This window comes from Nothoprocta perdicaria, unplaced genomic scaffold, assembly GCF_003342845.1.
Source record: "Nothoprocta perdicaria isolate Ctin4 unplaced genomic scaffold, notPer1 scaffold_8, whole genome shotgun sequence".
In the NCBI taxonomy this organism is placed as follows: Eukaryota; Metazoa; Chordata; class Aves; order Tinamiformes; family Tinamidae; genus Nothoprocta; species Nothoprocta perdicaria.
In genome coordinates this window covers 9557025-9573552 of record NW_020456087.1, presented here as the reverse complement: position 1 = coordinate 9573552, position 16528 = coordinate 9557025, and the positions used below count along the sequence as shown (strand labels likewise).

The window sequence follows — 16528 nt, the reverse complement described above, 5'->3', positions numbered from 1 at the left end:
AACTATAATTCCCTTTTAAGAAGAATACACATTTATCTTACAGAAAATGTTCTTGTCACAGCTAGAGATGGCATCACAGCTCCTAAGGAAACCTGAGAGAACACTGTGGTCCATGGTGATGCATTTCCAGGTGGCCTCACAGCCCCCAGAGCACCTGCTGTAGCCTTGGACTTCATGTGAAGCTGCCATAAGCTCCCAAATCCCCAGAGGATGTGGGGCAGCGGGCATAGACCTGTGGGTGGTTGGGTATGTCTAACAGCTTGGTGCTGCCAGCTGGGTAAGGTTCTCTTCTTAAAACCATTCTCTCCCAGTCCTTCTCTCAAGCCACCCACCTGCCTTCATGTCTTAGGTTGCCTCTGGTGCTTCTCAGGAGCTTCAGTTCAGCCAAGGCAACTGACCAAACCAGCAGAAAACGAGTCATTTAGGGGAGTTAGTCTCCTGCCAAGAGAATGAGATGACTCTGAAGGATCGAAGGAGTGCAAGGCAAGAAGCGGGAGCTTATAGCCTGCTTAAGGAGATGACAGGATGGAAGGAAAAGTTGAACTTCCCCTTTCAGCAGGGATGAACTGTACCTTGTCTCATGGCACTGCACCCCTTATTTCCAACAAAAATGTCCCTAAAATTACAGCCAACTGCAAAGTCTTTGCACACAGAATGCTTTAGGATGCCGTTGGATAAAATAAAAGTACTGAAACATCTGGTCAACATGCTTACAAATTTCTACACGTGACAAGATTTCAGCTCCCACAGTCATTCAACCCGATGAAGTGAATGCCCTGAGGGAATCTACGTCCCACTCCCTACAATGGCACATACAGTCAGTACTGCACAGTGCTCTGCCCCTTGCCGTGCTTCTAGGCTGATTTTTAACCTAGACATCCCTTTAAGATGCCAGATCTCAGACCTCCTCAGTATCCATCACCCTCTCTGGGCTGGCAGAGTGAACTTGCAGGGTTCCTTAGGACAGCCCATTTAAGAGTTACCTGGCCTTGGAAGCTCTAGTAGTTTTGACACTGTCTGCTAGATGAGGTAAGAAATGAATGACTGGAAGTTACTCAAAAACAGCCATTGTCTCACATGAACACCCTGCATTAATCCACATCAACTGTTACGCTTACCAATAGCCACCAGATCTGACTCTGTGGAAAAACATAGGATCTGAAGTCTGTTGACCTTCAAACCACATTGCAAAATCCACCTTTCACTCAGGCTTAAGTTTAATGAGATGACATGAAGTGCCTAAGTAATGGGATACAGTATTCATATGGATATAAAATGCCCAAGTAAAGGTCCAGTATCTCTCTTTCCTCCTTATCCTGCCCCTTGTGACTCACAGCTTTGCCCCTTTGTCTTTGTTCTGACTCTTTCTTGATCCTCCCATCAGGTGACAATTTGAATTTTAAAGCCATTTACACTCCAAAAGGTGCATAATCAGATTTTTATCCTGTACTTTTCTGATGAGACTTTTTTATTATGACATCAAGTACTGACCCATAATAAGGACGTAAATGCCCACTTTAATGTCTATTACCAGTATCAGCAGATGCATATAAAATTATAGTATCATCACATAACTACATATTAACCTCTTGAGCTCCATGACAGACAAACTCTCCGGAGAGCACTGTATTCCCAGTGTCAATTACCAGCAGGAGTTCAGTGACTAGCAGCACAAGTTGGTCTCAGCAAGAGCCTAAACACTGAAGGTACTTGCAGAGTAGCAGGGCACTCAGGTTCTGGATACATGAGGTCTGGTGCTTCCAGCTCCCAGTTGTTTGTGACAAGTGCTTGGTCTGCCTTTGAACAAATACAGATAGGAATATGCAGCTTATAGAACATAGAGGACATATAGGAAGGATGCAGCTTACCTAGAAGTAATTTGCACACTTCAGCATGGTTTTTTTTCTAACTCAGGGTTGTGCAAGACCATCACTCTACCTGTGACTGTTGTGCAAGATATGTGCACAACAACATACCACGTGTAATCAGTTTCCTTCTGCTGAACAATAATAAAAATGCACTTTGATCAGAAAGAGCCCATTAGCACAGGTGTAAAGATGCCATGTGTGAGCAAGAGAGCAGAAGGACCACAGTGCTTTGGTAGAAGAATAGGGATACCATAAGCAGGGCTACTTGCCCAATCTTCAGATGCCATCTGTAAAAATTCAGACATTCTGATTACTCAGGTTAATAGCATCTCTTTACATCAGAATTTAGGTACTCAGTGGTACACATAGCCTGTCATCCCATACCTGACACAAATCTTTTCAAGCCTTTCATTTTTTTTTAATTATGCACCAATTTCTCTAAAAGATTCAGATCTGAGCATCAAAGAAGAAAACAGAACATAGGAAGACAAAGTTAAGTAATTTTCTAATGACTTAAGTCATAACATTTTCTACCTTTCTCATTTTTTCCCAATAGAACTTAGTCAGATGTTTGATTCTGGTTTCAAAGTTGCTCTCTGATCTAGGGCTTCCTCCATAAAACATGCACCAAGACTTCTGATATTTTAACTCTGCTGAACTGGGCACTGAAAGGCAGTCTATCATTTGGTAAATAATAGCTAGATATTCTGTATGGTGGTTTGTAGAGTCATTGTTTTGGTGTTTCAGGAAGAGAATTAGACAATAATGTCAGTGCAAGACATGAGTCAATATTCATATTGTCCTATGCTGTTCAAGTACAAGTATATAATGAGGAATTGCTCTCAGTTTTTCACTCACCTCTTTCCTGAATTGCAATAGACAAGCTATTTCACAGCAACAGTTTTGGTTGCTCTTCTACTTTCAATTCATTTGAAGTCCAGGACGTTCATAGATTCTCAGAGAGAAAGCATATTTTGGGAAGCTAAAATACCCTACAAAAAATCTCAAATTAAAAAAAAAAAAAAAAATCTTAGCCTAGGAATAAATAAATTGTATACAAGACATGTATACACACACAGTGGTTGCAGACACAAGTACTCAAATGTGAAAAAATAACCTTATACCTTAATTTGTCCCTCTGCATACACATTACAGTGATGTAAGACCATATGATCACATTGTTTACTTTCTGTGTGTCTGCAGCTTCATTCAGAGGCACAAAACACACATCTCTGGGCAGATGAAGGCTGGAGTTCACTCATCTGTTGCTAAAGACTGAAAGAACAAAGCAGGAAAAAATGCCAAAACAAAGGTCTTGAGAGGAACGCAAGTGACCACCAGCCTGGAGAACCGTCGCCTGTATTTGCTGTGGTGCCCAAGAAGCCAGAGGGAGACTTCAGCCCTGGCCACAGAGTTTTGTCACTGCACTGAGACCTTGTGGCTGGGTTTGGAGAAGGTCTAGGCATGCACAGTGCTTCTGAAGTTGGCAGGAAATACAAACCTGAATCTAGAAAGGCTACAAAGCCAGTCACTTCAAATTGCCAGTCCCTGGGTACCTCCTCTTTGGGTCCCGAATTCAGACACAATTCCTAGTTTTTGCTTTAATCATTCTGATTTAAATTCCCCATCTATAAAATACAGGTCACAATAACATTTAAATTCTCAGGGCATAGATACATTCATTAACTTTCTAAGATATCACAGCAGGAGAGACTCTGAAGACACTAACAAGGAAATTACTTCTTCCTTCTTCAGAATTCAGTTTGGATGTTGTGCAGTAAATAAAGCTTGAAGTCAGTCTAAATGATGTAAAAACAAACAAGAAAAACCCTCTCCCTAACACTGGCTACCTGAATTGCAGCCTTTCATACCAGGACAGCACTAATTTTGCACAATTTTTATTATTATTATTTTTAAGGTACTTGCCTTGAGCGTCTAAATAAAGGGAGGCCAGAAAACCTGTGGCTTGGGGTTGAGCAGCAACTGTACTTACATGGTGAGAGTGGGTGGCAAATGCCCCCTGCCTCGTGGCAGTCCCGGGTGCTGCTCTGAGGGACTCCTGCACTGCGAGCCCCTGCACTGTGCAAGGGCAGAGCTCTGGCAGCCCCACGTGGTCCCTGCCCCAACTCCACAGGCTTCAGCTCCTGCACTGCGCACCTTCACAGTGCCTGAAAGGAGCAGCAAGGGAGAAAGGGCTTGGGGAAGCTCACCTTGCTGCTGTTGTTTCTAGGCTCCTTCTGCAACAACCCGCACAGCCAGGAAAGAAATGACCGCACTTCTGCTCCCCACACGGAGCGCGGCTTGAGAAGCACTTTGCTTCTGGCTTTGTCAGAAGGGCTCTCCCCAGGAGGGTGGGATGAGTCCAAACACTTGTAAAGTACCTGGTGAAGCAGGATGATGAAAAGCCCTAGGGCAATGCTGGCGAAATCTTCAGGTAACTGATGTCAAAGCTACTCAAAAAACACTGGTGTCAGTGCCCTCATCCATTTAGCAGAACCGCTGCTTCAGTTCATCATTGCTGCTGAAGCAGATAGGTTGGGAAGAAGCAGCTATGATACATCTTAAGACAGAACTCCTCTTACTAGAGCTTTTCCATTAAAATGATGCAATTTTAAATGCACATTTGGCAAAAAAAATGCATGTTATCTTCCTAATGGTAGCAGCTCCTTACAAAGCTCTGCTCCTGTTCTCATCTTTATGTGTCTCCTGGCTGCTCCTCACTAGGAATGAAAGAAAAGGATATCATTTAACATTTTGAAATGCTGCAATACTTTTTCCTTAGGAAAATATTATCTATATCTGCCCTTACTGGAAAACCACTTGACTTTAGTAGCAATCTTACACCACTGGATTTGAAATGCCACATATTTAGATGTGTGAAATCCTTCCTTAGCAAGCAGCAAGTCTCCTTGTATTCACTTGTGGTTTCAGCTGACAAAAGTCACCAGTAAACATCAGTAGACAAAAATCACCATTTGGGTAGGCCCCTACAGCCTGCCCTGTTACTGGATTTGCCGCTATTTGGATTTGCACTAGATTTGCAACTATTCAAACTGAACTGAGAATATTCTCAGTCATATAAAGCTAGGAATATGGGAACAAGAGCCTTTCAGCGTTTTTAATGGATGCCTTCCCTTAAAATCAAATGAAACACTTCATTATCCAGAATCCAATGCAGGTAGGTAGAGAATTATAATGATTTGTAGATATCTAACAGCATTTTTTTGACCGTTAGCCATAGTCTGGTCTATGCCCGTAAGAGAATATATCTTAAGATCTCCTTCTTCCTTGCTCCCAATGAAAAGCAGCACATTTCACAAGGAACACTTCCCACTTCTCAGAGATACAGTAAACAGATGAAAGAGGGGAAAAAAAGCACCACTATTAAAAATTAGAGGTGGGAAGGGACATATAACATTGAGAACTTGAGGCAAGTTCAAAGGTCTTGATCTCCAAGTGTTGGATCAACTTGGGTCTAAGTTTGCACAGTTTACTTCCGGAGCAGCTAATGCAAAGGGAGCTCTGTTTTGCTCCTTTTACAAATGTACGTGACTATCAACTTTGACAGACAGATAAACACAGGAGAAAATTCCAAGTCTATTGCCCATCTCATCTTTGAAGCCACTGCCTCCATGGTTAAAATATTGCCAGTCAGACTTAAAGAGATGTTGTTAGTGTTGGCAAAATGAGTAGATTACCATTAAAATATCTACTGAGTCTGACCTGCTTGCTTAAAGGAAGTCGCTTTTGACAATGGGCAGAGCCAGGGTAGTAACTTGGATGAAATGTCACTCTAAAGAGAAAGGTAACTTGGGAAACTCTGGAATTGTTTCATATTCCAAACATGGAGCATCACAACTGTCAAGATACGACGTCATGAGAAACTGGGAAACAAAACAGGGTCACTGCAAAGACACAGAATAGACAAGATAAACCATCTCAAACCCTTCACTTGGGAGTTTGCATTGAAAGAAAGAAAAGCATAGTAGCTTCCTATAGTCTTTTCAGCTATAATTTGAGGAATCAAAGCCAAGGAAGCATGTGCGTTATGGATGGTCCAATACTGCAAATCCACTTTGATGTCACAATCTTCCCCTCTTTTCATTCTGTTCAGTTTGCTTTACACCACATAAAGCACTTATTTCATATATTGCTTTTATTTCCAGTTTCTATATTCAGAACAAAGATTTTACAAGAGCCTTATTCAGGGAATACATGTCATGTTTAAAACAAAGGAATACAAGCAAGAATCTTAATTATTTACAGGTTACCCCCAAACTCAGTCCTAAGAATCCAGAATCCAAGCCTTATCAAACAATTAATTCTTAGGACCACATAAAATATTTGTGATATGTACAGTGTGACTCTCTGAAGTTTTTGAAGAGTAGACCTGTTCATGTGCTATCTCTAGATAAGCTGCCTGGGACAGGAGGAGGAAAACCTAGAATGAAATTAATGGTTACTTTGGGTACCTGACTGGCGTTACGAAATTTGAGAAAACTTCAAGCCTTCAGTGGTGCCCAGGAGATCTGGTCAGGCCAAATCAGTCTCAGTTCACAGCACTCTTAGAGGAGCTTCCAGCGGTGAGGGCTCATACGCACTATTCTTGGCAACAAAAGCAAACGCCAGCACTAGATGTCAACGCACACAGCTGGAGATTTGAAGCAATGGCTTAAATATGGCACTGTTCCATCTCTGAAATTTTACATTTATTTTAAAACAAAGCAGTACAATTTGATGCATTTTAAAGCTAAACTCTCGAAGGTCACTGCCCTCTAATATTAGAGAACACACTGCTGGGAAGAGCACTCTCTGCAGGCACAACATCTCTCAGGTGAGCGCAGTAGAGCTCTTCCAGAAGGAACCTACCATCCTGTAGTGTCGGAGCAGAGTCTACAGTCCACAACAGGGGCATTCCTGTAGGGAGGCCTTTATGTCATGATGAGAGAAGCAGGAGCAATCAGCCCGGCAAGCAAGAGACAGATGCTATATACATTTTTGGGCAAGGGTCCTGTCAGGTAATAAGGCCACAGATCCACTCCTGCGCCAGCATAGCGTGCAGGCAGTCCCCATGCCCGAGTGCGGGAACCAACACAGCTGCTCAAGCTGAGCACATACACGATGACGCACACACAGAGGCTACAGGCAGCATGGTAAGAATGGGGGAATCCTCAGCAAGGAGGACCTTCAAGGGAGTGACCATGGTTTCTCTCAAGATTGCACCATCAAATATCCTTCAAAAAAACTAAGCAAACTTGCTGAAGTGCTGCTTAACACAGGTTTTCACAGATTCTTTCTTGTTTCATCTTCTCATGAATATTTCATGACAAGCTTTTTGGTAACACCACTGAACTTCCACCATCCATCATGATTTTCTCCTCCATTTGCCAACATATTTCCATGTTTCAAAAGAGCTACTCCTTAACACAATGGAAAAGCAGTCCATTTTTCCCTCTGCAGTTCACAACCTAAAATGACTATTGTTTCATGTAGACTGCCCTTCAATGCAAGTTCAGTAAACTTTTAGATGACTATTTCAGTGGCTCCTATCTGGCTATAACATTTCTTCCTGAAAGCCATTGATGTCTTCAAATGAAAGCCTGAAGATACACAGAAGCTGCCACTTCCCACAACACTTTGCTCCAACAGTTTATCAGTCCTCACTGTTAAACACACATAACCTACTTCCAGCTTGAATTTGAGTTTAGCTCCCAGATCCTTTTTATTGTCATCAAATCTAGCTGAAAGACCTTTTATTACCCAGTATCTCCACTCCCATAAAGGACTTCCTATGACACAATGAAGCTATCCCTGGTTCTCTCCTGACAAAAGGAAGCAGATGGAACACTGAAGTGATCCGAACTGTAAATTGCAAAAACTGGCAGTACAAAACTGTGCTGTAATACAGCTAAAGGAAGCTGTATTACATTTTGGCATAAAGAATGAAGACTATACTTGCATTTTAGGAGTCTGTGCATTGAAAAGCAGTGATAAGAACTTTAGACTCTGAATGATCTCTCTGAACACATTACTTACAGCATTGTTTTAGCATTTTAGGAGAGCAAGGGCTAACATAGTGTTTATGTGATGATCAAGCAGCAGCAGAGATTTGTTCTTGCTTCTGTAAATACTGTAAGTGCTGACGTTAGCAATAAATGCAGATGGATGTGGGATACTGGGAACTTCCATGCAGTAACATAACTAACAGCTGAGTGACAAGCTGTATAATGTGAAGCTTATGCAACATGGCTTATATGGGTTACTGGATTACACAGGACTTGCTGACTTTGTATAGGTAGTTATATAGAAAAAATAAAAGCTTAATTGTAAAGGAAGAATAGAGCTTTTCAAGCCTGATGGGGAAAAAAAACACACAGTAAGGAACAGCTGGATGGTGATTTTAGGCAAAACCTATTCTGAGAATAGACATATTTTTCTAATAAAGAGGGTAATCTAATAACAAAGCAGATTAAAAAGGAAGATGGGTTAATTCTTGCTCGAAGTTTTTAAAAGTCGGATTAGATCTCCTTCTAGAAATATGATTAAATCCAGTTGCAGGATAAATACTATAGTTAAAATGTCTACAAAAGTTCCCTCCAGCCTTAAAGATTTATAAATGTTTTTGAGTCAATGGACACTGGGGCCAAGAACTGTAATAGAAGTATCACCATATAGTTACCTTTTTTTCTACAATACTCCCTAGACAACAAGTGCTGGTCTCTGTCAGACAGAATACTGAGCTGGAGGGACCTTTAGTATGACCCATTATAGTTTTCTTACGTTATTCATGTAATTCCTTCAGAGGTTACAGGGAAAACACAATAGCTTTGTAAACCCCTGTTCATCCTCCTAATACTGGCAGTTCTGCTTTAACACAAATCTGCTGGGTCACACTTGCATGGGTCAATACTTTTTTCTATTACACATGTATTTTAATATTTTTTCCTTGTTATAACAAGCTGTCCTAGTCTCTACTTTCCACTTCGACCCATATTTTCTATTATGTCAGCTGTCAGACCTTTCGGAACTGGCTGGAGCCATCAAGATCAACACCCCGGCTTGCAGCTGGGAAGGAGTTTTCTTGATGATCACGTTGAGGAGGAGGTTGGGTCTTACCTCTGGTTCTGCAACATGAATCTGAGGACCAGCCAAGAATGGGTATCCAGGCACTGGTGACCATGCAGCCTCTCTGCACTTGCCTATAGCAAATGCAGTATCTTGAAGAACAAGATGCTTTCATGTAATTAAGACACTTTTCTCTCTCTCCATGCTGAGCTCTATCCTGTGCTGGGTAAAAGTTAATGGCCTATACTACATTAGAGGCAAGACAGAATTATCTAGTGCCCTCTTATACTTTATCCCCTAGGAAGCATCACCGTAAAGCATTTTCCATACTTTATAGTACAGACAGACTACTCTAGAATGCAAAGGACAGATACAGTAATGCAGTTGCACAGTGAAAATACAAGGAGTGTGTCCTCTGCCTTTGATAGTCTCCTATAATATATTTTGCCTATTACAGTGTATTTTCTAAATAAACTACTGGCAGCAACTTGTGTTACTGCATCACTGAAATGTTCTCTTGATAGGGAATTTGTTCCTCAAGACATCAAAAAAAATTCCATGCAATTCCATTTTGCTTGTCATGCTCATATTATATATATATATATATTTTTTTTTCTTGTAGCATCTTCATTCTTCAGTGGGAAGAGGGTCAAAATATAAAGGCATGGTTATACTTTTTTTTTCCCCCCTGTCATGCCACCAATTTCCCTTTTCACCTCAAATTAGCTGTCTGCAGTGTCCAGAAGGAACAGCATAAGCTTCTACAGTTTGAAGGACAGCACTAATCATCACAATGTCACTATTTAAGAATGCTGGCAAGATACACTTCTGCATACCACAATCATGAAGCTAATCTATCATTCAGTAGCATTAGTCCCAGCTTCTCATGAGTTTCTCTCAAACTACTGTTTTCCTGCTTTCTTCACTCTTTATTGCACCTTATCTTAAGATCATAAATCCTTCAGGCCAGAAACTGCTCTTTTTATTTGAGCCTTTCCAGTCCCTATCAAATTGGACCTTTAGCTTCATTAGAGCTCATTCGAACTAAGGGAAACATGCAAAGAACTAAACATGCTCCTCCCATCTTTTTCTTCCACTGGATACCCACCTTTCCCCTGTACATAAATGAAGCCCTCTTTGCAAAAGGATGTCATTAAACCATCTTTGAGAAGTCATACCAATTATAAGAGGTCTCCAATAATTTGGGGAAAAAAAAACATATAATCTTCTCAAAACGAAGAGGACGTGGGGAATGAAAGACTAGTCAGCCTTACCTCAGTACCTCTTGATCATGGATCAAGTTCTCCTGGAAAGCATTACCACAAATATGAAGGACAAGAAGGTGATTGGGAACAGCCAGCACAGAGTTATCAACAGAAAATCATACCTGTGAACCTGCCTGCCTTGTACAATGAGATGACAGGCTCTGTAGATGAATGGACGGCAGTGGGGGTGGCGTTTACCTTGATTTCAGAACAGTTTCTGACAGTCTCTCACAGCAGCCTTGTAGTCAAATTGGGAAGTTATGGACTGGATGAATCAAGAGTTTGAAATTTAGTTGGTGGTCAGTTTTGAGAGGCTTGCCTCAGAGGTCAATACTGGATCAATACTATTTAATGTCTACATTAATGACCTGGATGAATTTATAACCTTGTTGAGAGTATACTCTCAACAAGGTTATAAGTGACGGCACATTGCAGAGAGCAGCTGATACGGTGGAGTGCAGCAGAACCATTTGGAGGGCACCTTGACAGATTGGAAGAATGAACAGACAGAAACCTCATGAAGTTCAGCAAAGACAGATGCAGGTTCTTGCACCTGGAACAGACTAATCCTGTAGGCTGAAAAGTAAGCCAATAATAAACAAACCTGAAAAAGTTTTTTTTTAAAAAAAGCAGCGTAAGATTGAACTGAGCATTGCTTTGCAGCAATAACTTCATACTGAGCTACTTTAGTAAAAAAATAGCATGTAAGTCAAGGGAAACTATTAATTTCTGCTATTCAATAATCTTGAGATATGTGGATTATTGTACTGAATTATATCTCCCCTCTCCCTCCAATGCAAGAACAGTTGCAAGGTGGAATGAATTTGCTCCCGCCAATGGTAGTTGTCTCTGCTTTTGGTGGTTACACTGAATTTCCTCTTTTCTCCATGTTACCACTTTAAGTAAAGACCAATTGAAAGCATTTATCCACTAAAGAGTCTGTTTTCCACCAAAAAGTTGCTGCTAGGAATTCCAGCTGGCATGCAGTTAATTTTCTATGATGATGATTCATAGTGGTGAATATACATGCAAAAGGAAAAAAAAAAAAATAGAGACCTACATTATTCCCAAATGGAGGTCACACTGCTGGTAAAAGGAAAAAAAAGCTCTGGTACAATCAATTCCATACTAGTGGTTCTCATAAAGGAACTTAACTTCAGTTCTCAGATTTAGGTCTTCCCCTGCAGCCCTGATAAGTAGTATTTATCAGGAAAAATACATATCTTATTTATTTTACTGGTATTTACTTCCAGATTTCCTTCATTTCTTCTTTATTGCATTATATAAGTACCACTCATTCAAGGAGAGCAGGTCATGAAATGGCAATGTTAAACCTGCTGCATAGGAAGGGCTAAGAAAGGAAAGAGAACTTTCTTTAGATGAAAAGAAACAAAATAATGCATCCAGTTCACAAGAATGCTATAGAATATTTAAATTCAAATCAACCTACTGAAGTAGGAAGACAAATTTAGATACATGTCCCTGGAATAACAAGATTGGGCATGACATGCGACTCATTTAGCTTGTCAGACACTCAGGAGAATCAAATTTGGTCCAGAGTCTGGCTGTCCTGCAAATGAATTTTAATCTAGAAATATGAAAGATATGGCAGCTGAGAAGGAGGAGGGAAAAAAAAAAAAAAAAAAAAAGTCTCTTGGCACTTCCAGGAAGTTTCCATGGCAGGAAGTGTGGCTTATAAAGGTCTGCTATAGCTACCCCTCAGCAGTGCCACAGGTATGTTCAACCTTTAAAAGTAGGGAAGACCTCCTAAGAGCTTACAACTTAAGTAAGACTTAATCAGATGAACACTGCTACTGACCTCAATAGGAAAATCTGATAATTTATCTTTCCCTGCCCTCAGAGAAAATTTATGTGAAGTCTGGTGACCCCCTTTCCAAGAATGACATGAAGGATGCTGATACCTTAATAGCCCAAACATCTTTCTCTTATGGATGTCCAAGAACTGCTTAGCAATCTGAATGAGCCTGATGAATAGACTTAAACCTAACCATGGTATGGAGGATATTGCCTGTCAGTGAAAGAGTCTGGAAGATCATTACAAGGGTTCCAAGCCTAAAATGTATCAGCAGGTTATCAAAAAAACAAGCCTCTGTTCAACCCAGAAAAGTACATGGTCCTGCACCCAGGGAGGAATGACCCCATGCACGAGTACAGGCCAAGAGCTCACCTGCTGCAGAGCAGCTCTGCCGAGAAGGATCTGGGAGTCCTGGTGGACTAGAGAGCGACCACGAGCCAGCAACGTGCCCTTGTGGCCAAGAAGGCCCAGGAGATCCTAGGCTGCTTTAGGCAGAGTGGTGCCAGCAGGCTGAGGGAGGTGGTCCTACCCCTCTAATTAGTCCTGGTGAGGCCACATCTGGAGTAGTGTCCAGTTCTGGGCTCCCCAGTAAAAGAGATGGGGAACTACTGGAGAGAACCCTGAGTAGGGCTACAAAGATGATCAGAGAACTGCCAGCATCCCTTTTATGAGGAGAGGCTGAGAGAGCTGGGCCCGTTTAGCCTAAAGAAGAGAGGGCTGAGAGGGGACCTTATTAGAGTACACAATATATTAAGGGTTTCAAGACTCTTTTCAGTGGTGGCCAGAGAAAGGATAAGAGGCAACAACTACAACCCGAAACACAAGAAGTTCTGCTGGCATTTGAGAAAATCTTTCTTGTCTGTGAGGGTGACAGAGCCCTGGAACAGGCTGCCCAGGGAGTTTGCAGAGTCTTTTTCTCTAGAGATATTCAAAACCTGCCTGAATGCAACACTGTGCAATGTGCTTGTGCAGAGGACTGGACTAGCTCATCTCCAAAGGTGCCTACAAACCTTAATCATTCAGTGACTCTGTGTGATTTTGCTGTCCTTTCTGTGTGCTCACAAGCAGCTGGCAGTCGAGTACCATTCTTCAGGTTTACCTTCTCTTATATGTTCTTAGATTACAGCCTCTCCACTGCTGAGACTTCCTGCACTACATCTTAAGCACCACTGAGCCAAGTGCTGTAGAAAATAAAACAACTCAATGACTAATTAAAAGCAGGCACATTACCCTCTCCATAAAACCTTCACAGCTTGTCCTGTAATCCAAGCTGACCTCTGCACTCCTTTAGCAAGGTAAAAAGGATTTCCCTGTTTTAAAATGAATCCCCTCTCTACATGCCCTCCTAAAGAAAAAAAAAAAAAAAAAAGAAAAAAGTTTTGAGAGGGATTTACATGGGCAGATCTGACAGTTTGCTTGGGCTGCGAAACATAAATCCAATTTGGATTTCTCTCCAAGAATAAGTAGGTATTAGGGGATCAGACATAGACATCAGTATATAACTGTATTTGTCAATCATGATTTAGATGGAGTAATTCATTTTTTGTTTTGTGTACGTTAGTCATTTAACATTTTAAGAATTAAAAATAAAACATTGCCATTAAAAATAAAACATTGCCATATATCGCAATCAAATTGTCTCTCAGTTACTTGACTTATAAGTAAGTAAAAGCAGAGCACTGCAAAAACACTAAAAACATGCAAAAATCTGTTATCTGCTTGAGTGCTAACTGCACCTCCACATTCAAAGTGCATTTCACATGCTCAAACGATCCTGTCTGTAAGCTCCACGCAGGGAGAAAAGCAGAGGAGCTCTGTGCATACAAATACCTCCTATTTCTATATGATTTAAGAACCAGTGCAGCCACTGCCTCCTTGACACACGCTATGAGGGTATATACTCTTAAAAAAATGTAGCCCAATATAAGCTCCAGTCATTCAATAAAAATATAGTGTGATCATGGACACGGGAAGAGGGGGTAAAATCACTTTCCATATATTCTGCAACACAAACGGTAACAGGGAGGCGAGGGGAGGGTTATAGAGAGACTTGCCTGTGTATGCTGCAGTGTGAAACGTCATCATCTGTAGTGGAGACACCCGGACAACACTTTTTGAAGAGAGGGACAACATATGACAGAAGTGGTGTGATCATTACCCAGAAGGTTGTGAACTCAGGTGGTTGGTCAACTTCAACAGCAAGTGCCCCGGGATACACTGGCAGTCACTTTTGAAGTTATTCGCTAAGGAACAGAGGCTTTGCATGTCCTCTCTCATACTCTAAGGATATTCAATGGTCCAAGTTCCTCTCCATGACCCCATCCTGCACATTTATGTTCAAGTAGTTCTCCCAACTCTTTATCCAACAGAAGATTCAAGAAAGAACATGCCATACACAAGCAAGACTAAAGACATTCAGGACATTCAGTTAATGCAGGTTCCATGTTTCAACCTGTGTGCTTCCCTCCTCATCCCCCAGCCAAGAATTCCTGTGGCCTGACAATGGACTGGGTGGAAGCCTCTGCCTCCTTGTAGCTACAGCAGGGCTTTCACCTGAAAAGCATTGCATACAGCAAACAAGCAACGTGTCCATGGGCTGATGCAAGATGAAGATGTGAAAACACAGGATATTCTGTGCACGACCCAGCATGTATGCGCTGGCACCAGGGAAAGAGATGAATGCATTAATAAATACTCACAGCAATAGCAAGAATGTTTTAAAAGCCAATACGCTCCCAACACCACCGATTACCTTTCTTTAAACACATATTCACAAGCATTATTTAGGCATGTGGGGCACGCACATCAGCCTGGGTGCTGGCACGCATCACGTACCAATACTGAAGATACCATTACTGCCAAACAAGACATTTGGTGGAGATTATATAAAGCCCAACACTTCCAAAATCCAATATGCATTTATGAGTTGCAATGCTTCCTTTTAGCTGTGTCCAGGGCTCTTCTCTAGTGGCATTTTGAAAAAGTTAGTGGAGGAAGCAGCAGTGGCTTTTTCAGCTGCTGGTGTTTTCCCAGTCCCCTCAGAGCTCTGAGATCTTGGGGATAGTGTTGCTGGTAGGTCTGAGTCTGCAGCATCCATGTGGACAGATACTGTTGCTAGAATACAAAATTGGAGGAAAGGGAGAAGAGAGGAAGAAAGTAGGAAAGGGGAAAAAAAGAATTAGAATTAGTGACCTCATGGCAATCTCCTCATAGGACTGCAGTAATTGTCAGCTACAGACCTCATGTCTCGCTTCTTGCGGCTAAGCAGTATTTATTTATTGAGTGATTGCACTTCTTTTCCCTAACTACCACACATGCATGCATTTATTTGAAATATAGGTTCTTAATAGCTTTAGTATTCTTGTCCTGGTGAATCCCACATTCAGAACTTAAAATTCCCAGTCCACAAACTAGAGCCCTTAGTCAAAGTTCCTGGTGTATCAAGAACTTTAGTAGTCCCTTACTTAAAATAAATAAATCTGTAATCTCTTAACAGACAACTTGACCTCCTCACCCAAGGTTCTATTAACCCTCATACTGAGCATGTCAAAGTTTCTGGGAGTTTGCCAGATATCAGGTCATACAACTCGGAGGAAAATACAGCTTTTATCTTCATTCAGTACAGACAGCACCATGAATATTGGCATATATCCAATGTGATAAAGCACCATATTATAACATGAAGCTACCTACTAAACTAGGTTGGAATCCATTCCCAGTACAGAACGAAAAGCGCTTCCAGCAGGATGGTCAGTAACGTAGGGGTAAGATAGTCAGGATAGGATGTAAACTATCTTGCATATATAAGTAATAAGCAGAGTAGAACAGGACAAAAATGGGTTAAAAAACCGTAACTCAGTACTAGTAGTAAGCCTAACCCTTGCTCAGTAGAACTGAAACCCTAACGATCCTGCCTCGGCATCCAGAACGGTGGAGTCACTCCCACACAGCCACAGCTACATGGCTTGTAATGGCATTTATCATCTCTATGCCCCCAATTTTCTCCAAAGGCCATATGAAATATGAAAAAAATATATAAGTCAAAATCCCTGTTATAGTTTTGTCCATTAATTAATAATCACCACCAATACTACAACAGGGACCCTCACTAATATCATCTCAACTGTTTTCTTTGCTCATAAAAAGGATTAAATGAGTTTCTTGCCACTACATCATGACAGACTGACTGCATAAAATACACAGAGGAAAAAGAAAATTCACCAAGCTGCTCACACTCACAACAGAACAGCTTCCAGAGGCTGCTTAAACAGCACTTTTTAGAAACTATCTTTTTCCATGCGTCATGTATGAATGCATGGCAAACTACTATTTAGGCTGATTTTTACTCCAGATTCATCACTGTGGTACCTTAATAGGAAGACCTGAATACCCTGTGCTGTGCTACATACATAGGGAAGTGGACCATAGAAACATTAAAAATATTAACAACAATCAGATCACTTTCAACCCAGAAAACAGGTACAGAAGTATAAATAAAGTTCTCCCTAGTATTT

At 41.2% G+C, this 16528-nt stretch overlaps 1 protein-coding gene across 1 annotated transcript in view; it reads right to left on the bottom strand.

The window, feature by feature from the left end:
- Positions 1 to 13686: 13686 nt before the first annotated feature.
- GPATCH2L (G-patch domain containing 2 like) overlaps positions 13687 to 16528 on the bottom strand; it is a 30166-nt gene continuing 27324 nt past the window's right edge. Inside the window, exon 9 of the mRNA XM_026051877.1 lies at positions 13687 to 15128. Coding sequence (XP_025907662.1) covers positions 14956 to 15128 — 173 coding nt within the window. The 3' untranslated portion in view covers positions 13687 to 14955. The remainder of the gene's footprint in view (positions 15129 to 16528) is intronic.